Raw genomic sequence first — 27948 nt, 5'->3', positions numbered from 1 at the left:
GGTACAGACAGGCAGAACATTTTAGGACAGCCCTCAGTACTTTGAGGAATCCTAGCTGCCTAAGATGGCACCTGCACGCTGTGCTGTCTCTTCTCTATATTGAAACAAACAGCTTTCTTCCATCCAGACTGATCAAAATACATCTTGTTTTTGAAAATGGGTGCAGAAAGCACATAGGACCTGTGATAGTCAGCTGCATCACCCACCAACCTTCAGTATTGGTGAAAGAAGCCAGGAACACAGGTACTGATGATGTAGCAGTGGAAGATAATGAATCCAAGCCTTCAGAACAAGTTACTACCACTGCAGGTTATAGTAACTGCAGCTGCTTAGCCTTGCTGACAGCAGCAATAAGAAACTGAGGAAGTACTTAAAAGGCATTTCTCCACAGCGCCTAAAGAATTGCTTTTTATTGTAGCTACTTTCTCTTCATCCTTTGTCCACCAAAACCTTTTTCTTAGCAATTGGATAAAAACCATATAATAAAATCAGACAAAAACCAGCTTCAAACATCTTTTCATATGCCTTTTATGCATCTTCAGTAGGGATTTGAATTTATATTGCCAACTAAAAGAGAAAGATGGCTGCAAAATCCATCCCTTCACAAAAGCATCATGAACCCAGATTTTATTCCCGTGTCCTGTAGAACTCCTCCCTCTCTCCCAAATGCCTCAAGGAAGAAAAAAAACAAAACAAACCCCCAAATCAACAGCCTTTGACAAACTACTTGCTAAGTCAACTCTTGGAGCATTAATAGACACTTTCAGGTTAGACTGTACAACAGTTTCTAAATAGCATCTCTATTATATGGACTTTTGTTGAAAAACCTTTTGTCCTCACCTTGAACAGCTTGAACATTTACCACTGATGTGCTGTACAGAGCTTATCACACATGCACTATACTGTTACATGTACAATGCAGGAGTAACTGAGGAAGGGGTAGCCACATACATGAAAACTGTCACTCTAACATAAGGAAACACTTATGAATGTCCCCTTCACTAATGCATCTTCTGGGATTATGCACAGTGACTAAAAAGAAATACAGCTACACAAAGTCCCAAGGGCTGGTAGTGACATACCTGATTCTCAGCCAGTGCTTTTCATGCATTTCAGGTGTTCACACTTACCAAAATGAGGTATCTAACATATTTCAGAGAGGTGGAGGTACCAAGTCTGTTCAAAACCCAGACTTATTAACATCCCATCAATACTGTTTGCAAAAAGATAGGCAACTATTCAAAATCAAAACAGAAATGAGTATTTTTATGTCGTGTTGCTGTTCTAGTTTTATATAGCTTAATGTGACATTCCACAAAATTGAAATAGTGTGCTTTGTTACTTTACTTAATCGTTTGGCATCTCTTAAATAGGAAAGTTTTAAACTTTCAAGAACCCAAAATTAAAAACTGGTTAATTGAACTTTATATTAAAAAGTCACAGTTCTTAACAGGATACTTAATACATCTGCACCATTTTGATGGTGAGTACTCAAATACATCAAGCATTTATCCACAATAGTTTTGCTAATAATATAGGCACATAGTGGCATGTAAACTACACCTGGCAACCAGAACAGCAAAGGCACAATCTGGGTACTTTTTCTTTTTTCCATTTTTCTTCCACTTTAAGATGTTCGTTAATTCACAACGAAAAATATTCTATACTTCATGCAGAAGTATTACATTTGTATTTTATAGCACAGGACTGTTACAAAACTGCTGTCATCTGATAAAATGGGTCATTTAAATAAAGAAAAAAAATAGCAGCTCTTTGCACTGAGGAACTGAATTTCTGAATTAAAGGACAATACATGTTCTCTCATCTGTCAGGTTGAGAACATCTGAAATCCTCTGTACCTTTTTGTCTACAAAAAGCATTGCCTGCACATTTAAGGTAGTTACAAGTTTTCTGGTTTGCTATTTTCAGCTTGTATTTGTTTTCCCATGTGTCTGTCACTTGACTAAGAACTCAAAAGTTAAGATGTCTGTAAAACTATCAGTAGCTTCTCTAATACAAAAGTAGTTTTAAAACACTGATGTAACTAGGAATCTGACTGTGATCCTCTATGAATTGAGCCTATTCAGATGTCTGTCTGTCTTTGCTCATACCTGCAGACCTAACTGTGTTTCTTCAAAGGGAATCATTCTAAGCATAACTGCTTTCTCATCAGGAGACAGTAGCAGGAACAGTTTCAAACCAGAACACAGCCCTCAGCAACTCAAAGTTAAATCTAATGCAGTGACTCTGAAGTGTAATTTCTGCCCACAGCTCCAAGAATATGACAATTCTGCATTTTACATAGAAACGTTACAGTTAGTTAGAGTAAGTAGAAAATTTTAGTTTACAAATGGAAAAGATCTTTCTATTAAAAAAGACATTTCACATAGTTACCTTAAATAGTTCTTATATGCACCATTCCACATTGTGGAAAAGCTGAAATACGCAGTCTGGACTCCACAAGTTAAAGAAAAAAAGAATTGTATGTATTGGCACAAATACTTACATCTACATCTGTACAAAGTAAAAAAAAAAAAAAGCTGACAACCCTGTCCCACCATATACCTCTCCCAGCATATTCAACTGCTCTCCAACACACGCTTTCCTATGTGACTGCCGGTGAGTGACAGCAAGATGAGAACTTAAGTCTTAAGAGTGCCAAAAAGGTCCAAACTGCTTTGTCAGTCTCTAAACAGAGGAATCAGAAGTATATCCAAAAAAGTGTCAGTCCACTCAACATGCTCGCAGCTGTGAGGTCACTGCAACTGCACTCTGTATGCTCCTATTAGCAGCTTTACCTGTAAAAGCAAACGAAGGTTTCAGATAAAGATTGTTCACATGTAACTGCTGCATTAAACACTTCTAATATACAAATAGCATGAGAAAAGGCATACAATCACTAGTGACCGAGAAAGAAAAAAAGGAATTTATAATCTGTGTTTAATAAAATCAGTTTACAGTAGCCCTACTGAAATACAAATGGCTTGTAAAAGGACTCAAGTAGAATACTACTGCATTAGGTGATGTTTGAACAAGCCCCAAATTTGAATTAGACATATACATATACTTCCATTTGAATATAAGTTCAATTTTTTCCCTCAAAAAAAAAGTGCACAATAAAAAAAGTTTTAAATCTGAATATCTAGAAAATTTACTGGTGTGTCTTCCAAGGATAGAATAAATGCTACCAGAACAGGATCTGTTACTCATCTTGCAACATGTAGTGGGACTATTGCCCAAACCACCTGGAAAATACAACAGACTACAGAGACTATTTAAAAGCAGACTACATACCCTAGTAAATACTTCCAAGTTCTCCTAAACATGCACGCAAAAACATCTGTACGCAAAAAATAACTGACACTCCATGTATCTGTTAGTCATCAAATTCACAATATAGATGGGGAAAATTTTAGCTGTAACATTACTTTATCCTGGAGCATGAATTATTCTGACTGCAGCATAAAAACATTTAATTGTGACAGAACTATCGCCTTTGGCAATGTTCCTAAGTTCTGGCAATGTCACAGGATGGAACTGTAACTGATGGGAACCAGGATAAGGAGACAGTGGTAAGTTCTTAGTTATACATTTGCAACATACTACTAACTAGAGCATTTAGACTATGGAAGAGTTATTGTACAACAAATTAACACGCACATTTAATTTTGAGAACATTTTGTACCTTGGCAGCAGGAGCTTCTGCCAACCGTATAAAAAGCTTGTTAAGGCCTGCAGTAGGGCTGAAAGAATAAATAAAGTGACTGTCCTAAAAGAAAAAAGAAAATGGACAAAGTTAATGGCAGGATATGGCTGAAATTCTATACAAGTAGACTAATAGAACATGACACTTTCACTCTGCATTTTTGAAAGAAGGTTGTGTGTACTGCAAAGAACCTTTGGTGCAACCACAAAACAAAAGGGCTTGAAAATTGTGCAAAGTGATGCATTTAATAGATTAAAAAACAAAATAAAAAATTAATCATTAGAAATACGAGGTAGATGATGATTGTTAAAACAAGTATTTAAGAACTTACTTTGGTCAAAAATTTGAGAGGCTAGGTGAATTTGAGAAGTGAAACACCTTTAAATTTAGAATTCTTGCCTGCCTACTCAAACCCTCAGTTCTGAAGTCACAGAAGGATTGAGGTGGAGGGGACCTCTCAGGGTCATCTGGTCCAACCCCCTGCTCAAGCAGGGCCACCTAGAAGCAGGCTGTCCAGCACTATGTCCTTGCCTTTTAAGTCATAAATTTTTATGGAGTCTAGTACACACAAAGTTTGTAGTTCTCTCCATATACAAAGAACAACTAAGTTTCATTTAAAAAAAAACCCTATCATGCTTAAAAAAAATGCTTCATCACAATACTCAAAATCCAAATTAAGGCACTAAGATTTTCCAGGCTGCTCCATAAAGACTTTATAAAGAAGTTTTACAGTCAATCAGTAATATGAAAAGATTTACCAAAAATACAGGGAGCTGGAATTTGTCATTTAAAACCACAGCTTGTACACTGCATGGTCCACAGAGACGAGCAATGACTTCTTTACCAAAGAAATTTGAATGGAAAACAAAGAGAAGAATTCCAGATCCTGAAAGGGACAGTAATTCAGTCACATGAATTTGAAATGATATCCATTAGTTAGAAGAACTACATACACTGAACCTTTGAAGAGAGTTAGGTACAAATATATATAAAAATATAAATATTATATAGTATATATTAAACCCCAATAGAGTATCAAAGCAACATGCAGAAATCCCATCTCCCAAGCCAGTAGATCCCAGCACAGAACACAACTGACTTGGTCACTATGTTAAGGTCTTTTAGCAGCAGAAATAATTTTATGTGGCTATTAAAAAGGAAAGCAAAATGGATACAGCAATCCTCAGTACAGTTCACCTCTGTGGTTTAGGTTTACCTAAAGAGAGCTATTCTCTTGGTAAGGACAGCTGAGCCCAGTCAATTATAGATCTTTATGAATTGCACTGGAATTCAATAAGCAATAATCTTCAATACCCACAAATGCCTCATTTTAATACAGAAACTTAGATAAGGTTTCTTAATTCTATAAAGGTTACCTATAATCAAGAACTGGAAGACTTCTATTACAACTCTTAACAACCAGAAAACCAGGCAGACACAACCACTTTCAATCTTAATTTAAGTAGTATTCCACAGTCACATTAATGTTTTATTTCAAGAAAAATCAGCATCAGTAGATATTTCCCTGATATATTTAAAGGGTGAATACAAATGACTCAACTAAGCCAAGCATCAGAGATTAGTATCTGGATTCCTGCAAGAATGAAGAAACATTCCCAAGTATCTTGGGAATTTGATTCCCAGCTTTTTCAAAGGGTTTGTGGGCAAAACAGAGTTGATTGATGCTGCCTTCTTTTTTGTAGTATTTCTATCATGATAGTGCTGTGACTATACTTCAAGACTCCAGTGCGTTAGGTACTGTCTACAAAACAAGATGACCCACTAGGGTATTTTCTAAGTATGCTCTTAGATTAAGATTTTTCCAAATGATTAATTCTAAGGTAAACCACTCCTTTTCTGTAACACCTGTCACTAGGCTAACGTAACCCTCACAAAGCTAACGTAACCTGTGAACAGAAGAAAGCAGCTGTGTATGTGGCAATAAAAAAAGCTCTTAAAAAAAAAAAAGACACACACAAACCCAACCCACAATGCATCAAAATATCGCTGCTCTCCCCATGCTCCATAATCAGCGCACCCTTAATGTAGTGTACTGCAATAAGTAATACAGAAATAATTTCACACAGCAGATACTTCAAGACATACTTAAAAGGCAGTTTCTTAATGCACTGTTCTACCTTTGTTTTTTGTATTTTTTTTAAGAAACAAAAACCCCACCACCACAGCAAACCCCCTACCTTCTGGAACATTTTGTGGGGGTTTATAGTTAAAATCCGTAGAAAAGTCTGGCCCTTCACAGAGACGATGACACGCAATTGGAAAGACTGGCTCCAGTAAAGCAAGACGAGCTTCAAAATAATCCCTGATGGTATCTTCTGCTACTCTTGAGAGCCTGAAAGACCAAACAAGTGAGGCCTGTGCTTCACATAGTAAAATTACTTTACCAGACACAGACTTAGTGAGGGCTGATGCAAAAAAGGATTCCAGATCACCTTTTTGGATTCCCGATTTTCAGCAGTGAATGCCTTCATCACTAGCATTTATGCACAGATGAACTCCAGGTCCCAATACTTTGTTAATAAAACATTTTATCAGCAATCTGTTTGTGAAATTCATCTATAGGGTCCACAAAAATAAAAATCCGAGACAAATGCACTGCAGCAAATTAAAAAAAAATTCCAACTAGCCACATATTTTGAAGGCTCTTTATGTAGAAAGACATCCCCAAAACATCAATATGTACCTAGTGGCTGAACAGAAACAGGCAACCACTTCTCCAGCATGGCTGATTTATCAACCTGACTACAAGTACAATGTAAAACTAAACAAATAAGTCACTGTATAATTTTACTGGCAATACTATTGGAAATATGCAGTTCCCAGTTAAACTCTACTAATAATGCAGTGAAAAAGTAGCCACACTACCATTAAACAGTTAAATTGGGGTTTTTTGTTTGGTTTTTTTGGGCTGGGGAGGTGGAAGAAGCGTTTAATTTAAGCAAGCAGCCTAGCCTTCAAAGAGAGACCACATTAACCAACAGTATTTGGCATCTTTACAAGCAGGTTACTAAGTAATCCTCTTCAGAAAGCCGTTTTGACACAAATGGGTTTTAAACGCTTTTACAAGGTAAAGGTCCTGACTCTCTCAACTTTATAGCTTTGTCAGCTATTATTCAGAGCACAATTCCTCTCTGTGCTAGCTGAGATTACCATTTGCGGAATCTAAAACTTAAGTGTTTGATCGGAAAGAAACCACAAGAATTGCCATACCAGAGCAAGCCCGGAAGCCCATCTAGCCTAGCTTCCAGATGCTAGACAAAGCCATATTAAATATGGGAAATCAAACAGTTGTCTTTTTTTGGTACACTGTCCTAGTTTCCAGCAATCTCATTTAGAGGCATCCAAAACTAGAAACTGCAGCCAAATCACACCTCTCCTTAGATCTACTTAATCCCTTCTAAAATCCCATGCATCTGTGACCACAGCATTCTGCACCGAGATCTGTAATTCAGTTTTTCTGTGCAAAAATATTCCTCCATTTCAAACCTATCACTAAATCATTTAACAGGATGGCCTGTAGAACCTGCCTCGTGGCTTTGGGTTATTTTCTGTTGTTTCCTGATTTTATTTTAAATCTTGACCTTTTGATCTGTCCCAAGTGACTTATATCACATCCCTCATCTCTGTCCTACAGAAGCTACTCCAGATGACCATCATCTTTACTTTCCCTTTTTGCTTCATCTGTTTTTGAAACAAAGTAACTGGAATGGCACATGCTATTTAAGGCATTTGGACACCATGGATTTACATTTTATTTTCAGCTCCACTACTACTATATTATCTTCCTTTTTGACTGACAAGAAGCACTGAACTGGTATTTTCAGGTAATGAATCTAGAAGCTCCCTCAATTGGCAAGAGCTGTGTTACTCCCTGTATTAATTCACATTACTACAGTGATACCCCATGGACATCACTTTGCATTTATCAATATTTAATTTCAACTGCCCTTTCATTGGCAAAATTACATGTTCGAGATTTTCCAAAACTCATTACTGAGATTAGCCAAAACTGAGGTGGCAGATTTTAAATAGGAAACAAACTGGAAAAGGCATCAAACAGTGAATGAGTGACAAAGTTTCAATGCACTGAACAGCAGATACCAGATCACTTTTATCTGCATGCTTGCTGTTGCTTTCAAAACCTTAACTCACAAGTCATGATTTCCTTCTCTGGGGAAGAATCAGCATACTCCATTTATCCACTTCAACTGCCCCTGCTCACTTTAACAAGTTTTCTATCTTTTAAAAATTATTATTAGTTTTTATGCTTTTAGCACCTTTTTTTTTTTTTCCAGTTAGCCTGCTGTAAGAAAACATTCTTTATAGCTTCTATCTGCTCCGTGATCTACAATACCTCAGACAAGCTTTACAGTGCATTAAGAATACTGGCATTACAATACTTCCCTCCCAGTATGAAACTGGATCAGAACACATTAGTTCAGCAAAAATCAGTCTAGTTGGAAGCCAGTCACTACTGGTGTATCCCCGGGGTCAATACTGGGTCCATTCCTGTTTAACATCTTCATGAATGACCTGGATGATGGGGCACAGCGTACCCTCAGCCAGTTTGCAGATGACACTGAACTGGGAGGAATGGCTGATACACCAGAGGGTGGTGCTGCCATCCAGAGGGACCTCAACAGGCTGGAGAAATGGGCCAACAGGAACCTCATTAAGTTCAACAAAGAGAAGTGCCAAGTCCTGCACCTGGGGAGGAACATGCTGGGAGTCACCCGCTGCAAAGCAGCTTGGCAGAAAAAGACCTGGTGGACAGCAGGCTGAACATGAGCCAGCAACGTGCCCTTGCTGCAAAGGCAGCCAATGGTATCCTAAGCTGCATTAGGCAAAGTATTGCCAGCAGGTCAAGGGAAGGGATCCTTCCCCTCTACTTATCACTGGTGAGACCACACCTGGAGTGCTATGTCCAGTTCCAGGTTCCTTGCTACAAGGGAGACACGGACATACTGGGGAGAGTCCAATGAAGGGCCACAAAGACAATGAAGGGACTGGAGCATCTGACATATGAAGAAAGGCTGAGAAAGCTGGGACAGTTCAGCCTGGAGAAGAGAAGGCTTAGGGGGATCTTATCAATGTGTATATATTAATGAACACCTGAAGTGAGGGGGCAAAGAAGACGGAGCCAGGCTCTTTTCACTGGTGCCCAGTGACAGAACAGGGGGCTACAGGCACAAACTGAAACACAGGAGGTTCCCTCAGAACATCAGGAAATGCATTTTTACTGTGAGGGTGATGGAGCACTGGCACAGGTTGCCCTGGGAGGTTATAAGGTCTCCATCCTTAGAGATACTCAGATGCTGTCTGGACATAGTCCTGGGCAACTGGCTCTAGGTGGCCCTGCTTGAGTAGGGGGGTTGGACAAGATGACCTCCAGAGGTCCCTTCCAACCTCAACCTTCTCTGTTGCTGTGATTCTGTAATTTCATAACCGAGTTCCTTTAGAATTCATAGGCAAATACAACCTTGCGCTGGAAATGTTATTTATTTGTGTTTTACTGGTTTGCACTACAACAGTTTTTACCCAACATTTCACTTTGCAAATGTTCCACAAATTTCTCTGCCTTACAGAAGGGCTCCCTTAACCTCCATTGTGACCACCGCTGCAATGATCATATGGAAGCATTTGCTTATAGGTCTTAGTTTTTAGACTTAGTATGCCTAAATTTAGTATTTAATAATGTTCTAAAGGAAAGGGCACCCATAACTATTTAAAATAGAATAAGAATATTGGTAGTACTACAGCACACATCAGCGAGCATTACAAGACAGTTTTTATCAACATAGACTTACAATGTTAGCTGATGGAAAACACAAGAGATCAGAGACAGAAAACAGCCACGGCTTTCTAAACACTAAAATAGAAGAGAATGAGCTTGGACTACAAACTATTTGACAGATTGTCTTACATTACATAGATAAATCATTAGGATAAAATCATCATAAAACAATAAAAGGACCTTGCACAGAGACAGTGTTCTTCTAGCACTAGCTATGCATTCATGGCAAAATCTCACCTGCTGTAGAAGGTCTGAGACCCTCCTTGAGTCTTCTCCAAGTTTAAGAGGTTGCTGGTTATGATTTTCTGCCCTGATAGGTTAACTGTCAGTATTCCTCCAAATCGGTATTTAAAAGACCTTGCTCCTTCTCTTTATATTTTGTCTCCATTTAGCATCCATATTCATCAGCTCAGTATATTTTTACATGACCATATGACATGAACTCTTCACATACTACATAGGCTGCATTGCTCTTTAGTCATTCTGTTGCACAATGAAGATTTTTATTTCCATCATTTACTGGCATGAAAGCTTTACCCCGGCGCTCTCAGCTCACAGATGATGGTTAAGGGTCCAACACCACCCCCTAACTACCTGCACTGACTTTTTATGGTGGTTTTTCTGGTGTTCTTTTGTTTGTTTCTGCTTTTTTTATGCTTTTTAGCAAGGTATTTTATTTGGCATGCCCTAATAAGAGTTTACATTCAACTGTCCAGTGCTTACACTTCTTAGTTTTCCCCAATTGCTGTATTTCTAGTTTAAGGAATCTTTCACTTCTAGTAATTCCCTTTTCCTCCTTTCCATCTTTTTACTCAGTGTTTAAGCAAGTGTCTGCTAGTTCTGTTAGCTCACGTCATTTTCATTTCACATGATTTATTAGTTAGCTTTCTGCCCAAATCAGATGTTTTCTTTCCTGAAATGTCCCCCTCTTCCCCCAACTTAAACCAAAATTATGACATGCCTAGTATCGCAAACATCACCAGAACAGACTTCAAAGTACAGTTTACTCACGTTTCCAAATGACTCTTGAGCTGCTCATACACCAGTACGTTATTACATTGCTTAGCAAAATGCAGCGCACTGTTCTGATGCTTTGACAAAATGTTACAGTCTGCTCCGCTTTCAATCATAAGCCGCACTATATCAGAATTCCCTCTTTTACAAGCCTGTGCAGAAAGTGAGAAGATGGAAGGATGGACAACAATGACAAATACCCCGTTAGAAGAGAGCATAACATTGGAGTAAGCAGAACTGCAGAAATTAATTAAAATCCAAAATTAGTTACAATTCAGAAAACAAGTTTAGGTATTTGCTCTATGAATGCTAACATAACTAGAAACTCAGGATCACGCTCCATAAATATTTTATCTTTACCCAGGCAACACTACACACCTGATCCCACAGAAGCAGCAACACTCAGGATTACCAAGTGGACTTAATTAGAAAAAAAAAAAAATAGATAAAACAAACCCCCCAAATTCTGTGAAAACATCCAATCTGCTGGAGTTCAGTAACTGTAAACTTTCTTGCAATTGTTTACCTGTGTTTCAGCAGAAGTATTCAGAATGGCTAAATTAACGCTTCAAAGTGTCTATTTCTAGGAATCTCAGTTCAAATGGTAGTTCAGGTGTGCAGTAAATTAACAGAATTTGCCTGAAATTGTTATTTAGCTATGTTAGACAGTCACTGTTATTAACTGCCTAAGTAACAGTGAACAGCCTTGGACGCTTAACAGCAAGAATTTCAGGGCATGTCAACCGAAGACTTGACCGAAGTACAGGAAAGTCTAAAGAAAGCTTTACTTTGAAGAAAGCAAACACATGCTCTTGGTCGCTTGTTTTCAAATACTTTGACAAATCAGGGAAAGGCACAAGATATAGAAATTTCTATCTTCATGAGGCCTTTCGGAAGTTACCTTCTGAAACTTGTCTCAGCTCTGAACTTTCATTTGTGCTTTCAATCTTCCATAATAAACCCGCCTGTACCTATCCCCCCCGCAACAAACAACCCACAAAAATCACACACCACCTCAGAGAAAGGAATTAAGTGCCAAGACGTTTTTGGGTTTTTTTTCCTCTCTCTTGAAAAGTATGATTGAACTCCTAAGGTTAAATAAAAATGACTTGATAAACACATTTACATGTTCACCCACACATGGCTAAACTTGTTCCAGTAAGTTACTGGAAATTAAGAACCTATTCTTTGTATCTGCACAGCAAAACAAATACCCATAATAAGTCACTGTAGGCTACCAATTAGAAAGTATGTACAGCTGTGCATCAAATACTAATAAAACCTTTAAAAACAATGAAGGTCAAAACTGAGGTTCATGGAGGTAGCCAAATTATGAAGAGAATTTGGACTGAAGTGGCTGAGGAAACAAGCGTGTTACCATTTTCTTTATAGAAAAAAGTGAACTCCCCACACTTGTTAAGCCTTGCAGAGGATAGAAGAGAAACAGTACCATGTTGTCTTGTTCAGAAAAGCTTTTGTAACCTCTTCTGCCAACAAACTGCCTTAAACACCCTACATAAAAATAGAGCAAGTTTATCAGGAATGGGAGCTTTGGTGAAATTATTTGCTATAAACAAACAAACAAAAAAAATTAAGAGGAGCACAGACTGTTCTAAGGGTCTTAGAATAAAAATAAATAATTAAAAATTTCCTTTGTGATGGGGGGGGGGGGGGGGTAAAGGTGCAAAACAAGCAGTGGGAAGGAGACTGCAAACCGGTTACTTTATTTCCGGCCTGCAACGAAACTACAGAAGTCAATCACAGCAACACCCAAGTGAAACATTCTCCCTTCTGGAATTTTCCTCTTCCTGCTGACAACCAGATTATCTCAGTCTTAAGACCACATCTGCATTTCTTTGAGCCAAATAATGGAAGAGGATGATGAGCCACATTTAGCACTGTATGTTGATGGCATCTGCATTTCTTGTTTAGATATAACAGTACATTAAAAAAATGGATTAAAACACTGCCTACAATAACAAAGAGTAGCGTTTGTATTTCAGATATAGTACATGTTCCCTAAATCAACTCTACAGATACGCTTTTGTGTTATCAGTTTGCCAAAAGTATTTACTATTATACCACGTCAGGACAAACACTGAATTTACCTTCATTAAAGCAGTTTCACCACTGCTCTGCTGCATGTTCACATATGCCCCAGCTTCCAGAAGAATAGCTACTGTTGTTAGAAAATTCTGGAAAAAAAAACCCAAAACCACAATACAAGCAGGTAGAAAATATTCTGGTTTTCTTTCAGAATATAAAGTGACACTTATTTAAAATCCATCAGTAAAATCCAAAGCATGAGGCATGACACAATTAACAATGTTCTCTCCCATGGCTAATAAAGAGCAATTCAGACTCAGGCAAGTAGATAGCCATGAGTATTTACAATTCTTACTTTTTAAAAATCTTGCAATAGTGAACACCACAGGAAGAAAACAGTATGTTTGCATTAATCACCAAACTGGAATCAAGCTGCCTTTTGGCCTTGTATCTACCATACATGGGAAAACACATGAACCAACTTGAACAAGAGTGCACCCATGAAACATCCTCTAACTTACTAGTCCAGTTGGTCTTAGTTTGAGAAGAGCTTGCCTCCATCTCCCAACTCTCAAATAGTAAACCCTGCCTAATCAGAGATTTGGTCTCAAAGTCTCCCAAGTTTGGATCCTGTGTAGCCAGAGATCATAACTAGCAATTCTAACACAAGAACTTCAGTCCCTATGACAGAGAAATTCAGAGGTATCCTTTACCTCCACTTTCCCTCTAGTTAGCCCTATGATATTCTCTGTTCAAGGCAGGGTTTGTGATCATTATTTACACTACAGTAACCACAGCTGCTGAAATTATGCAGTTAAGGCCACCCTGCTATATCCTGCTAACTACTTTTCAGGCATCATCCAAGGGAAAAAAAAATTGTGTACCGCTTTTAAACGTAAGTAAAAGAGCCAATAACCACAAACACGACAATAACCAAGCCAACCTTTTCAGCTGCGTGTATCAATGCAGTTGTTCCATTTTTCTGTCTACCATTAACTTTAGCTCCTTTCCTGATTAGGACCCGGAGAAGGTCATCGTGCCCACCAGCAGCAGCAAGCATTACCAGGGTCATTCCACTTGAGTCCTGCAACAAGAATCATTGCCATTAAAAAAAAAACAAACAAAAAACCCCCAACAAAATAACCCACAAAAATGAAATACTTTAAGATAAATCAAAGTTGCAAGACAAAAATTGCAAGTGCATCTACAGCTTTCACAAAGATTCCCCTCCCTGGCAGAAGAATTCACACATACATGGCTGCCAGATACTGATAAACTATCGCCTCCTACTTCTCTTGTCCACAGGCCTCACACTCCAGCTCCATAATCTGCAAAACCCATAACATTCCAAGAACCACAACAAGAAGGAGGAAAAACAGAATGAGCCAGGAAGAAAGGCAGCAAGGTATTTGAGGGTGGGGAAGACAGCAAGACAGTGGAAAAAGAAATCAGCCGCCACTAGAGAGAAACAAAACTGCTCAAGTCAGCTGCTACCACAACGCTGCTTTTGGATTTTATCAGAGTATTAGTATGAAGAGACTTCTGTGAGTGGCCAGTCTCCTCACTCATTCTTGCATTTATCCACCAGACACTACAATTCAAAGAACACATGCTTGCCTCAGTAGTTCATTTGGCATCTTTTCTACTATGCTACAGAAGTCTTAGCATTATGTATAGTTCTCAAAATGCTACATAGTAACAACTACACAAGCTCACCAGTGAAAGTACTGACATCAGAGATTTTAAGCCTCAAAAATGGAACTGTAGTACTATTTAACAGGAAAATAGATCCTTGAAAGAAAAAAACAATAAGAACACAGCTGATGAAGATCTGGCAGAAAACTAATTATTCATGGAGTGAAGTGGTCCCAGTCTGTCAAACAGAGCATTGTTTGGTTTTTTTTTCATGTACAGATGTTTTACATAGTTTAGCCACTTGACCTGATGGGTATCATCATTTCTTACCCCGATGTAAAGGTCTAAATTTAATATTCAGTTAAATCCAGTGGGTGAATCCGCTGCAAATCCAGCTACTGGGTTGCTTCCATCAAACTTTACTTCTATCAAACTTTATTTTTTCTTTGGAAGAAATGGATAACAAATATTGAAGCCTCAAATTCTGTACTCCCTTTTCTCACTTTGTGCTTTTTTTCCCCAAGGTGAGACAGAAATCTGCTACTAGCAAGAGGGGAAAACTTTTCCAATAATCCAAATTTGTACTCTTCCCTCCTGCCCACCTCCAATACTTCTATTGCAGAAAAATTACCTCTTGATCCAGATTATATTCCTCGTTTGAAGAAAGTGCCATCTTTACTGTCATATAATCTCCACTTTTAACAGCATCCCTCAGGAGAGCTAGAAAATAAATTCAATGCAGTTATAGGATATTTCACTTTGAAACGCCAGCTAAGAAATGTGCTTTCCTCCCAGCAACTACTCACTACTTGATATTGGTTCTGTTGACACATGATTCTCATCTTCTCCATCAAGATGCTTCTGAAAGTCTTCTAGTGTCAGCCATTCTAACTGCATGTCCATACCCAAACTCAAGACTTGTTGCTTGCCATCTATCATGTATTTGATTTTATGGAAGAAAAAAAAAAAAAAAAAGTAAAATAAGTAATAAGTAACTTATAAATTTCCAAACCATTCATTGCTTGCCATTGCTTCAATGATCAGCAGCTTAACATACTACTACTTCTCATTCAAGTAGACTCTGGAAGTCAGCATGGAATGGTTCCAAACAATGAAGGCTACGTTACAAACGGATATAAAATGCTTTTACTTGAAACAAATTGTTCATTTGTTGTAATAAATTAGGCTGAAGTGATAAGAGATGGTGAACACTCCATTACTGTAATAGCAGAAACACATGGAAAGGTTATCAGTGAGTTTCAAAAGAAAACATTATTTCAGCCTCCTGCGGAGACAAGAATTAGAGCACTAAAAGATGCAAGCAGGAATGGAGAAAATATTAACTGCCAGTGCTCAACTTCCCCCTGCATTTGTTTCTACTGCTCACCAGAGTTCTCCATTTGACACACATCCACTACTTCTCGATCCCCTTCTGCAGCAATGTAAGTCCATGTGTCTGTTTCATCTCTTATGTTCCTCCTTTCCTTGTACACCTTGCTGTCTTTTGATTTTAATTCTTCTATGAATTTATATTCTAGCGAAGATTCTTCTCTTTTGCAGTTATTCTCAGAATATTCACTTTTTTCTTCTGAAGCTACATTAAACAAGTCAAATGCACTTTTGATGTCCTTAAAGCCTAGAATATTAAGACAGTTACCAAGAGTGACTACTTGAGCCACTAAAGACTATTACATAACAAAGTTTAAGTGAGTGACCAGAGACCATTTAGAAAAGATCTGTTCTCTTTCTGAAAGTTAATCACTGCTGAAGTGTAGGAGCAAGCTTAACAACATAAACCAAAAATCAGGGCAAGCTAGTTCACCTCCAGCTACCCTGGCAAGTCTGAGTTCTGACTGCTTTCAACATGATACCATCTTCTTTTTAAGAAATGTAGTTTAGAATTATGTGTAAATTACTACTTTGAAAACATGGTTCAGTATCTGTGATGAACAGACAAAGGACATGTACTATGTAAGGAACAATAATTAATCATTCTCTTACTATTTTTCTTGAGCATTGTAAACATCTATGCTACTTTCAGTGAAAGATGTTTCTCTAGCAACAGCTATTCAAGGCATCATAGCTCCTCCTATATCCATTCATGATTATCAAAGGTGGAGTTACCTAGTTTTCCTCAGTTCATCCTCATCATAGTAGTGAGGGAATTTATCCTGAATAAAATCATCCAAAATTTTACTGCGATCAAGAGTGGTAACATCAACACTTTATTATACTATTAAGAATAGAAATACAACCTAGGCATTTTTCTTCATATATCAAATCATCCAGTTCTGGTGATATTTTAAGGGTTGTATAATACAACTCATCATTGTGGCTAAAGCAAGAGGCAAGAAGTTTGTCTGATGGGAATCTCTACTAGTTTTTCTAAACATACAAAGTGTGTATTCATAGTATCACCAAAACACTTCTGGAAATAGCCAATAGTTGGATGAATTCCTTTAAAAAAAAAAAAAAAGATGACTGTTACATGCCACAGAAGCATAGCTGACAATATTAAATGAAAAAGGGCAAAATCTTGACTTGTCTACAAAAACATTAAAAGATTTCTATACACTTCCATGCTTCGTACATGAAAGTACACACAGCATTCTCATGAAGCATCTATTAACAAAGCCATTGAACAGCAGACTTTTGCTTCATAAAACAAAAGCAGAAATTCTTGTTTCTGGTATGTGTTACAAAACTATACAATATCCACTCTTGTAAAAATAAGAGGAGAATGTCCTGAAGGGTCTTTCCCTTCTCTCTTTTAAGCAGTTAGCACTTACTTTTTAGGCCCTTTTGTTCTTTTCTGCTCTTTTCTTCTTTTTCAGACTCTTTTTTTTGAGATTTTTCTTTTGTTTCAGTTTTCTTTACTTCTTTCTCCTGATATTGAGAACAACAGTCAAATTAAAGTGGTAGGGAAAAAAAAGCAAAATAAACCTTTTACCGCTCCAACGATAAAATAAAATCACTACTACTGAAACCTGTATATAACAGACTTGTGGACATTCCTAAGAAAAGAATTAAACAGGCAAGTCAGGAGTTAAGTCTGTGAAGGCTTCTTCCGTAAGAGAAGTGGTGTTATTTCCAAAATAAAACAACTTCAATTCAGATTTTTACTGCATCCCAGCCATGCAAGGTTCTTTATGGCATGAGGTGCAGATAGGCCAAAACCAGCATTTTGAAGGAAATTCAAAATTATGAACTTTTCATTTGTTCCAAATAGCAAACCTGAATAGAATGTAATTATTTCAAAGTATTTACCACCTTTGTAGCACCATATTCAAAGCAGTTACGATAGCACTGACTTGAACCTTAACTGAGAAAACTTGAAATTTGTATACAGAAGGTTCCAAGTTTTCCAATTTACACATACAGAAATGCTACGGCAACAGTAATTTGTGAAAAACAGACAACTCGGAAAAATCCACCCAAGCCCACCATATCCACACAGAAGACTGAGCTTAGCAATATCCAGTATCATAGAAGAAACATGTGGTAGATGTAGGTATATAATCAAATTTGCCAAAATAGAATTCAACTGCCTCCACCAAAGGTTGCCTTTCTCCTCCTGTAACCCTCTCTCTCCATTCAGCCAGAAAATTCCAAACTGCAGAGTAGGTAGGACGAGACTCCTTGGCATGGCTTTGTATCAGCCCCTGACACTAACCTGGTACATGGAATAGCACCGGCTTTCTGAAAAAACTGCCCCAAAAGAAGTCCCCACAAGAACTACAGATTGAATTTATCATTAAATGCCACCACTTCTTTGGCACAGGGAAAACTTCACTTAAAATAGATTAATTTGGTGTATCATAATGTGTTAGCAGAGCTGAGATATTTAATCATCTTTCTCCCCCCCTCCCTCCCCCAACAAAACCTCAGCTTTTGATCAGTGACATGATTAACTAGTAGCACAGACAGCTGTTAATCCCAGCAGATGCCCAGTATTTAGGAGGAGATCTGTAACTCACTAAAGGGACTACCAGATATTTGCTACACAGAGGGGCTGTTAAAATCAGTAATCCTGAATTCTATTCCAGATTTCCAATACTGATCAGATGTACAATGTACACTGCACATTTATTTTTGGAGGTAAATCGAATGGAAAGAATGGTTCAGCACGCAAACTGACTCCAAACAGAGAATACTGTATTATAAAATTGACATGACAGTGTTCTGTAATCAGAGCTACATAAGGAAAGACAGGTAGCTGAAACATACACTATGATTTTATTTGAAAAGAATAATCTGCTTGGGCCAACAATTTAGTGAAGCCAAAAGACGTCCAGAACTCTCCACCAAACCCACTCATGTAGTAAGTCCACAGCCGCTCTAGAGAATAACTAACCAGTTACCAAAAACATTGTTTAAGCCTCCTAGACTAAAAAAAGCAAAGAGCAGAATGCCTGCCTTGCTTCCTTGGTACCTTGGAGCATGACCTTCCATGGAGCACAACCATGAGAAATGCATACAGACAATTTACTGAGAGTGCTGGCTGAAGAGCCATAAGCAAACCAACTTTCATCTGTTGTTGATTTCTTCATGTTTGAGGTGACAGTATTTTTATATTACTGGTAAATAAAACAGAATTCCAAAGATTTATCTGATTATCATCACTGATGTCTCTCTCATGAATGCTATAGCCTCGAACTATGAGAAAATACGTGAGTAATAAAGGGTCATACCATTTCAGTTAATTAAATAACTTTTTGAAACTGGGCTATGCCTCATAATTATTGCTTAACCTTGTTTACAAGAGCTTTCACCACTAAGCTCCTGCAAAAACACTATTTTGTGTAGCTCTACTCTGAGATTATGCCACGTAATTCTCTACCCTCAAATCAACTTCCTTATGTTTAAAGTGGCCTACTCCATACATACAACAATCTTAAGCAGAGGACCACCGCTGAACCTCCAGAAGAAACCTGCCGCCATGGAATTATGGCCTCAGAAGAAGTGGGACATAATCCAGTAATTATCAAGGTGTTTTGGCTGCAATCCTGTTACAAATCAGAAACGGATTTCTCTGAGCAGCCAAAGTTTTATGAACTGCAAACTGTATTAGAACAGTCTGAAGCAGCTGAAAGAAATTACATTCTCAGAAACATTCCAGAAATATTGTTTTATTTTTTCCATTATTTTTTTTTCCTTTACCTTTATCATCCTGCTTTTCTTAAAATACTACTGGAATAATAGGGAAAAATAAATATTCCAGTATTTGCTTAGCTCATTCCTTAGAACAGGTACAGCATTTGTAATTAATATGAAACTAAGCAATTTAGAATTCCTGGGGTGCTTATATAACAAGACAAGCCAGCTGCACAATTATCTGGGAGACTTGGGTTTAGAAGTCATTTCAGCATTCCAATTTTCAGGTAGGTGGTAGCATATGTAGATATAACGGAGTGGCTGGCTTTTGAGAGAGATCAAGTGTGTGGTTTAGCTCAAAAGTGCACTTCATTGTGCAGTGTTGGATGGATAGTTGCTCAAGACTGAATGTCTTACCACACAAGTAGAAAAAAGTCAAACTGAGACAACTGTTGAAGCTGGAGGGAACAAAGCTAAAAATGTGTTGTGGTTTAACCCCAGCCAGCAACTAAGCCCCACACAGCCACTCACTCACCTCCCTCACAGTGGGATGGGGGACAGAATCAGAAGGGTAGAAGTGAGAAAACTCGTGGGCTGAGATAAGACAGTTTAACAGGTAAAGCACTCCTTCCCCCACCTTTATATGCTGAGCATGGCGTCATATGGTGTGGAATATCCCTTGGGTCAGTTGGGGTCAGCTGTCCCAGCTGTGTCCCCTCCCAACTCCTTGTGCCCCCCCAGCCTGCTCACTGGTGGGGTGGGGTGAGAAGCAGCAAAGGCCTTGGCTCTGTGTAAGCACTGCTCAGCAGGAACAAAACCACCCCTGTGTTATCAACACTGTTTTCAGTACAAATCCAAGACATAGCCCCATACTAGCTACTACGAAGAAAACTAACGCTATCCCAGCCAAAACTGGCACAAAATGACAGCACGCTTTGGAGGAACAGTAAATTTCATTCTAAGTAAGTACACACAACAAACAGGAGAAATTCAATACTTTCACATTTAAAGACACCCTTCTCTCCTAAAGTGTTCCATCCTTTACAGTGTTCAGAATCGAGAAATTTTTCAGTCTCTCCTACACATTGTGCAGTGGGCTGTTGTGGTTTAACCCCAGCCAGCAACTAAGCACCACGCAGCTGCTCACTCCCCCCCCCCGCAGTGGGATGGGGGAGAGAATCAGAATGAAAAAGGTAAAACTCATGGGTTGAGATAAGAACAGTTCAATAGAACAGAAAGGAAGAAACTAATAATGATAATAATAACAATAATGACAATATTAATAAAAGGATTGGAATATACAAAACAAGCGATGCACAATGCAACTGCTTACCACTCGCTGACCAATGCCCAGCTAGTTCCCAAGCAGTGATCCATACCCCCAGGCCAACTCCCCCCAGTTTATATACTGGTCACATGGTATGGAGTACCCCTTTGGCCAGTTTGGGTCAGCTGTCCTGGCTGTGTCCCCTCCCAACTTCTTGTGCCCCTCCAGCCTTCCTGCTGGCTGGGCATGAGAAGCTGAAAAATCCTTGACTTAATATAAACACTGCTTAGCAACAACTGAAAACATCAGTGTGTTATCAACATTATTCTCATACTGAACCCAAAACACAACATTGTACCAGCTACTAGAAAGAAAATTAACTCTATCCCAGCTGAAACCAGGACATAAGCCTTTCTTTAGCTTCATCCAGCTCATGAACTTTCCAATTTGTATTTTTCTCTTTGCCATCAGGAACACTAGCCTTTTGAGATATCTGTACCTCAAAGATGTTTGGTTTAATCCCCAGCCCCCACTCCAATTCCTTAACATTGCTTACCTCCCCAGCTGAATCAGTGGACTTGAGCCCTCTTTCATCAGCACTCAATTTCAAACCCTTCTGCACTGGTAAAGGAGCAGGTGACACTTTCTCCAACTCTCCTGGTACCATTTTTATTTTTTCTTGACCTTTTTGCTTTTTGTGCATGCTTTTCTTCTCTAAATAGGTGTCTTGAGTTTCCACTTTTCTACCCTCCTCTTTATAATCTTCAGCTTTCTGAATTTTTTTCTTCTTTCTTTTAACTTTAACATCAATACTATCATCTTCATTACTTGCTGATCCATCAAGATGCCTATCAGCAATGGAATCTTTTTCAGCAATTTCTTGTTCCAGTCTCTCTTCTCCACTTATTACCTTTTGCTTCTCGTCTTTGTTTTCAGAATTTAAGTCTGAATTTTCATTATCAGTTCCTTGAGAAAATACATCATCTAGAGTACTTGATTCTGAGTCAAACTGAACATCTCCATGCTTCTCCTTCCGTGATTTTTTATTTTCTTTAGAATCCTCTTTAGATTTTATTTTAAAATCTTTAACTTCTCCCTTCTTTTTCTTCATTTCTTTACTATCTTCTTTCCTTTGCTTCTTTGGGTCCTTTGAATCCTCCTTGGCTTCTGAAGTCCTTTTTTTTGGTTTTGAATCTAAAACCAAAGTATCTGAGGAATTTTCACATTCTGTTCTGGGTTTTTCTTTGAGTTTTGCAGACTTAGACTTCTTCTTCTTCAGATCATCTGGACTTCTATCCTCTCCATCTTTTGACTTCTTCTTTTTCTTCTTTGGTGAAACATCATCTTTCGTTTCACTTTGCCAGTCACTGTCAGATTCTGCTTCAAATACATCATCATTTAGAGATAGTTTCTAAAAGGTAGGGAAAAAAAGAAAAGATTTCTTTCCCCATTAAACTGTATCACTTTGGTGTAAACTATACAAAAATGGCAATGGTGGTGGTGCTTGGGAGAAGTAAATTTTTAAACACTTTAATCTTTTTATCACTGCAAACATCATTCCTCATTGCCAAATTGTAAAATTTCTAAATGCAATTCTAGCTCACTTACCTAAATTACATTACTAGCTGCTTGGATGAGAATCAGTACATAAACAAGTCAAGTAAACTAATCAGACATCCAACAACCAGATTCCAGAACAGAACTAAATCTGAACTATTTTACATCAAAACCGATTCACCTGATTTTGTACAATTTACCTATAGGTTTCCCAGAAGTAGGGTACCAGTTTTCAAAAAAGATTCTTACACTTCATTTTAAAACTGACTGAGCAGTTAAAAAAGAAAAGAAAAAGCCATATGCTGCCTTCTTGCAATTAATTTTTCTATATTCCTATCTTACCAAATTTAATGGTTAACAGGCAAAAATACCAATCTGCTACAGAAAGCAGGAAGGTAAAATGAACAGTGCCCAGCTTCACTGACAAGACAATACACATGTGGGTAGGGAAAGGGGGTTGTTTATGTTGTCAAAAGCAAACTAAAATGACCATACATCATTTATATAGTCCCATTAAAAACTGAAATAAAGTTTAGACAGCTTTAGAGTCTACAAGCAAACTTGTCAATTAACAAAAAAAATCCCTAACCAGAAAGCAGCAACAATAGTCAGTTTCACATGAAACAAAACACTTTTAGATAGAAGAGATTCTTTAAGTCTTCTTAATTCCATATCCCAAATGTCTTCCCTTCTCCCTCCCCTCATTAGCAGGGCCTAGATAGGGAATATGTCATCAGTGTAAGATACTGGAAGGTGAAACACACCTGTATGTCTTTTTTAACAGGTTTAGGCTTATTGTCCACAATTTTTTTTCTGAATTCAAGCAGCACTTCTTTGCAGTCTTCCAAATGAACCTCTGGTTCCCAGGTATCATCATCAGAGGTATATCCTTTCCACCGTACTTTGTAGAGAATTTTACCCTGTAAGAAAAAAACCCCAACATTTAATACAATACAGCATAGTATTGCATCATCTACTTAATACCTGGGGATCTTGGTGCATATATCATTTTGTGTATATAGAAATGAATATAATGGGAGTTCAACCCAATGTTGACGTAAGAATTCTCAGAATTACTTCCATCTGCATCACATACTGAACTAAGTAGGTTGTAAAATATTTCAGTAGTTGGGAGTGGTTTTTTCCAAAATATTTATAATATCTATTCTGTAAAATCTGTAATATTTCTTCTATAAAAATGTCAAGCTTGAATTGCTTCTCTTTGCTGAAGAAGTTGATATAAAACCATAAGATTTATAATGCATTAACACCATTCACCTAGTTTTATACTGGAATTTATAACTCATGTTAGATTTGTAATCAATGCCATTTTTGATAAACTGAAATACCAACAATTAGAAAAAAAACCCCAAAACACACAACCCACGAGTGAGATAAAGTTAAACCTACACAAAATCTGAGTGTGTGCATCTCAGTGGAGTTAGTTACAAAGATTTTGTTAAAAGAGTACATACGAAAGCCCTAGACCAATTGTTTCAACAGTATTTAACTTCACTGTAGGATGAAATTGCACCTTTTAGTCTCTACCTTGTTTTTTCACTAGATTAGAAAGTTTTTTACCATTAATTAAAAAAAAAAAAAACAACAACCAACCCCAAAACCCAAACCAACACAAAAGCTTTCCACCAAATGATCTCTTGCCTTTCTCCTAAATAGTCTGAATCCTTATGTTTCTCAAGATGGACTCCTTTTCTTGCTGAGAGGCAAGGCTTATTAGCTTGGAATCAGCATGTTGCTGATATAGCCAGACAAGTGGCAACTCAGGGCCTTCTGCTCCAAGCTTAACTGAAAAGCAGAGACATGTCCAATGAAATCAATGCAGTCACCTTTATAGATTAAACCTGCAGTCTCTTTTAACAGATGTATGACAAAAGGTACCACCAAACTTAAGAAAATCCATCGTCCATATAAAAAAAGCAAATAATGAATACGAGGCAGCACAGCCATTCCTGAACTTAAAAAAAGAACTATTAGCAAATGTACGAAGGAAAGCACCTTTGCAGAAGCAAAATAATAGTATCTCTTTCTTTCAAAAATAGATTGACAATGCTCTGAAAGATCCTACACTGCTCAACAAGCCTGGAGAAGGAAAGCTTCAAAAGAACTGCCATCTGACACTTACTATTAAATGTATTTAAATCCATAAATTTCCATTTTTCCTGAGCACCATTAACCTTTTACCAAGTGTATATATATGCCATTAAACTTTAGCAATCAACTCTACTTACAATCTTCTGTATTTTGCTTCATTGACATATAAATAAATAGCCTATATTCAGATACATTAGTGTAATACTCCTCTTATAATTTAGCTTAACCATATACTCTTGATTTAGGAATTAGTTTTCAAAATCATGTTCACATGTCTCTCTTTCCTTCTTCTAATGGGGTTACTCATGAAATAAATGACTAGTAACTTCTTATTACAGTCACAGAATAATTTAGGTCATAAGGGATCTCCAGAGCTAAGTAGCAAAATGCCCTGCTCAAAGCAGGACCAACGAGATCAGGCTGCTCAGAAATCTGCCCAGTCAAGTGTACCTATTCAGATTTTCCTGCATGCCAGCTTGTGTTCACTGCCTCTCTCATCCCTTCACTGTGCGACTCTGAGAAGGATCTGACTCTGTCCTCTCTACATCCTCCCATTAAGTAGATATACATACCACTATGATCTGATTCTTCTCTTCTTATGGCAGAGCAAACCCAGCTCCCTAAAATGTTTCCATAACCCTTCACTCCAGTACATCCGTGCGTCTTCTGTCGTGGGGAGCTCAGAACTTGACACAGTACTCCAGATGCATCTCAGCAGTGCTCAGAAGAGAGGAAGAAGCATCTCCCTTGATCTGCTGGCTACACTCTTAGATGCTGTTGGCTGCCTTTGCTGCAAGAACTGCTGACTCATGTTCAACTTCCTTGTCTGTGGGACTCCCAGCTCCGTTCCCACAAATCTGCTTCCTAGCCAGCTGGCCTCTCACCTGTCTGGTGGTACAGGGTTATGCCATTTCAGATGCAGGACATCAGCGACCTGCACAGTTACAGCCTTGTAACTCGGGTACAAAATGAGTTAGAAGTCCTTTTTTAATTAATTGAAAAAGCTGGATAAAATAAAGTCTAATGCATATGTAAGACTATTTGGCTGTTGAATGACTCTACATCCAGTACATGGAAAGTGATAAAAAAATGCAGTGTAAGTGAAGACAGAGATTGAGCATCATACTGAAGATACATACACAGCCTCACACTCATCTGTTGACATTATTTTACTCAACATTTTTATTTCTTTCCTCCGTATCACTTACAAATAATAGAACAGTTCCAAGCATTTTTATACTGCTGTAGCTTCTACAAGAACTATTGATGGGCTAGAACCAACTCCTGTGGAAAGGGGTATCACCATGTCATTAAAGAGCAGAGTTAAGGTTACCCATTTCCACTGGGGAATGTTGTGATTTGCATTGGAGCCTGTTGTTCTAGTATAATTGTAGTGCAGTATGAAAGGCCTTCTAGATATACTGAGAGGAAACATTTCCAAATTTTTATTGCTTGCTCTCTTAAGTAGGACATGTTAATGTTTCGTTTATCAGCAGGTCTAACTCCCCAGCCCAATCCCATCCCAGGAGTGCTGCCTCTCATGCTACCACTACTACCAGCTCCAGCAACATCAAGAGTGTGAATGAAAAGAGCTACTCTGTGCGGTGCTCTCCAGGTCTCCTGCTTCTGCAACTGTGATACAGGAACACACCGACTGGCCTTATGCTGTGCTGGACAGTGGCCGGCTTGCTGTATCTGCTTGGACTTTGTATCAGACTTGGGAATCTGCAAGCTGGGAACCACTAGTCTAAAGCAGACTACATAAAATATACTCCACTGAATGTAACACACAGCTTTTTCCAGCCATTTTGGAAGTTAGGACTGGGTGCAAGTATCTGTCTTGCCCTGTATTTCTGAAGCACAGGAGCACGACCCCAGTTGAAGAGCTTGAAAGGTGAAAGGTGACCTGACACAACTAGAGCCCATGCTACAAAGCTACAACCAACACATACCGGGTAAGGCAAACACATACAGTAAAGCTAACTGCACTGACCCAGCCTAGAAACATCAAGTGCATACAGCTCAGAACCTGCTGCAGAATGGGCTGTTCAGAGGAGGAGAATCGTAGAAAGAGGGGGCATAACACACCTTTTTACCAGCACATGGCAATGACATTTTTAAGAGATGGTACTTGATGTATTCTGGTACTCTTTAGAAGAATGTGCAATGGTATGACCCCCCTCCGCCCTGCCACCAGTATACAGGTTTTAGGTTCCATCGCTGGTGGGGGCAGGGGTCCGCTTGGTTTTAAGCCTGACTTATTATTTTGGCCAACACTTAATACAGGCAAAGCTATAAATACTGTATTACCTCGAAAGCAAAACATTCTTAAGCCATCAAGATATTACAGCCAAAATACAACCTAATCATGATAGCATCACAAATATCTAAGAAATTCTTGATCTGAAGGTTCTCCAGCCTAAGGGTTTGAAAACCCTGATGTTTTACACTAAACAGGCAGAATTCTATACTATCCTGTACCTGATTGAAGCCTAAAATAATAACCACAAATTAGTTTTTTATAAATAAATAAAACAATTTCCAGACATAAAATAATTAAAAAAAAAAAAAAAAGTTGTGTTAATTATTTTTTGTAGTTGAGGTTTAGGAAATTTTCGAACTTCAACGAATCTAGACTGCTTTCAGAGAAAGAAGGGAAAGTATGATATTTCTGTCTAAACAAAGCAAAGATCACTACAGCTAGTTATTTTAATTGGCAGAAGTCTCTCTTACATTGAGGTCTTCACACATTTTATAAGCCAGTAAACAGTCTCACTAAACATACCTTGAAACCACCTCCAAGTTTTCCATTATATTCAGTCCTGCCCATTTCTGCACTCAAAACACTTTATATCAAAACACTACTGCAATCCAGCCATAAGAGCAGAGTAGTTTAACAATGCAGAAAAAAAACCTTAGTAGAGATACTCCCGATTTAGTCCCTTTAGTCAAAGCTGAAAGATACAAAAAGCTTCCTCGCAAAATTAGGCACAACGGGTTTTAAATTACAATTATAACGGATCTACTATGCTTGCATGCCTCTCGCCCAAGTATAAAAGAATCGTGCAGGAAAATCCGCCTCAACAGCAGCCTCTGCCTGTGCAGCCTGCACAGCCTGCGCGCACAGAAAGCGAGGGAAGAGCAGGAGACGACCCAGCGCTCTCAGGCCCACCCTGCTGCCGGCGCACGGTAAACCGCCGCTCCCGACTCCCGTTCTGCCGCGCACCTCCTCGGGGAGCAGGGCGAAACCCGACCCCAGGGCAGCCGCCGGCCCCAGTCAGGGGGCGGCCGGGCTGCCCGCCAGCCGCCCGCCGCCACACGGCGCGGCAGCCTCCCTGAAGGACCCGCCGCCGCCACCCGGGGAGCCCCGCCGCAGCTCCAGGAGGGCGGCGGGGGGCGCCGCGCACTCACCCCCTCGGTCTTCACGTCAAGGATCTTCTCCACCTCGAACACGTCCTCCTCCTCCTCCTCCTCCTCGCTCTCGCCATCGCCGGCTGCTGCTGCCGCCGCGCACGCCGCCTTGCCAGCCCCGCTGCCGTCTTCTTCCCCGTCCTCCTCGTCCTCTGCCGCGGCCGCCGTCTCCTCCTCTTCCTCCGCCCCCTCCAGCCTGGCCGCCGCCGCCGCCTCAGCCCCGCTGCCGGCCGCCGCCGCCGCCATTTTGGGCCGAATTTCAAACGACAACGGTGAAATGCGGCTGCGACA

The 27948-nt window shown here is 38.9% G+C and overlaps 1 protein-coding gene across 5 annotated transcripts; it reads right to left on the bottom strand.

Annotated features, from left to right (window-relative positions):
- Positions 1–504: 504 nt before the first annotated feature.
- On the bottom strand, positions 505–27948 carry MPHOSPH8 (M-phase phosphoprotein 8). Of its 5 annotated transcripts, XM_052812385.1 has the most exons (14): positions 27658–27948; positions 22899–23054; positions 21134–21988; positions 17006–17102; positions 15604–15852; positions 15023–15148; positions 14848–14936; positions 13525–13665; positions 12644–12730; positions 10533–10687; positions 5905–6059; positions 4465–4592; positions 3686–3769; positions 505–2798 (listed from the first exon to the last, which is right to left on the bottom strand). In XM_052812385.1, the coding sequence occupies exons 1-14, from the start codon at positions 27901–27903 to the stop codon at positions 2757–2759; spliced, it is 2610 nt and encodes an 869-aa protein (XP_052668345.1). In that variant the 5' UTR covers positions 27904–27948; the 3' UTR covers positions 505–2756. The 5 variants fall into 5 exon arrangements, with proteins under 5 accessions (XP_052668345.1, XP_052668346.1, XP_052668347.1 ...); XM_052812386.1 differs by lacking the exon at positions 15604–15852; XM_052812387.1 differs by lacking the exons at positions 4465–4592; positions 5905–6059.

Source organism: Harpia harpyja, chromosome 17 (assembly GCF_026419915.1).
Source record: "Harpia harpyja isolate bHarHar1 chromosome 17, bHarHar1 primary haplotype, whole genome shotgun sequence".
Lineage (NCBI taxonomy): Eukaryota > Metazoa > Chordata > Aves > Accipitriformes > Accipitridae > Harpia > Harpia harpyja.
The sequence above is the reverse complement of the archived record's forward strand: the minus strand, read 5'-3'. Positions and strand labels throughout refer to the sequence as shown.

Coding starts and splice junctions, on each gene's coding strand:
- MPHOSPH8 (XM_052812385.1), bottom strand. CDS start 27,903: ATGGCGGCGGCGGCGGCCGGCAGCGGGGCTGAGGCGGCGGCGGCGGCC. Junction 15,149..15,603: donor GTGTCAAATGGAGAACTCTG/GTGAGCAGTAGA, acceptor AATACATGATAG/ATGGCAAGCAACAAGTCTTG. Junction 6,060..10,532: donor CTCAAGAGTCATTTGGAAAC/GTGAGTAAACTG, acceptor TTGGTCTTTCAG/GCTCTCAAGAGTAGCAGAAG.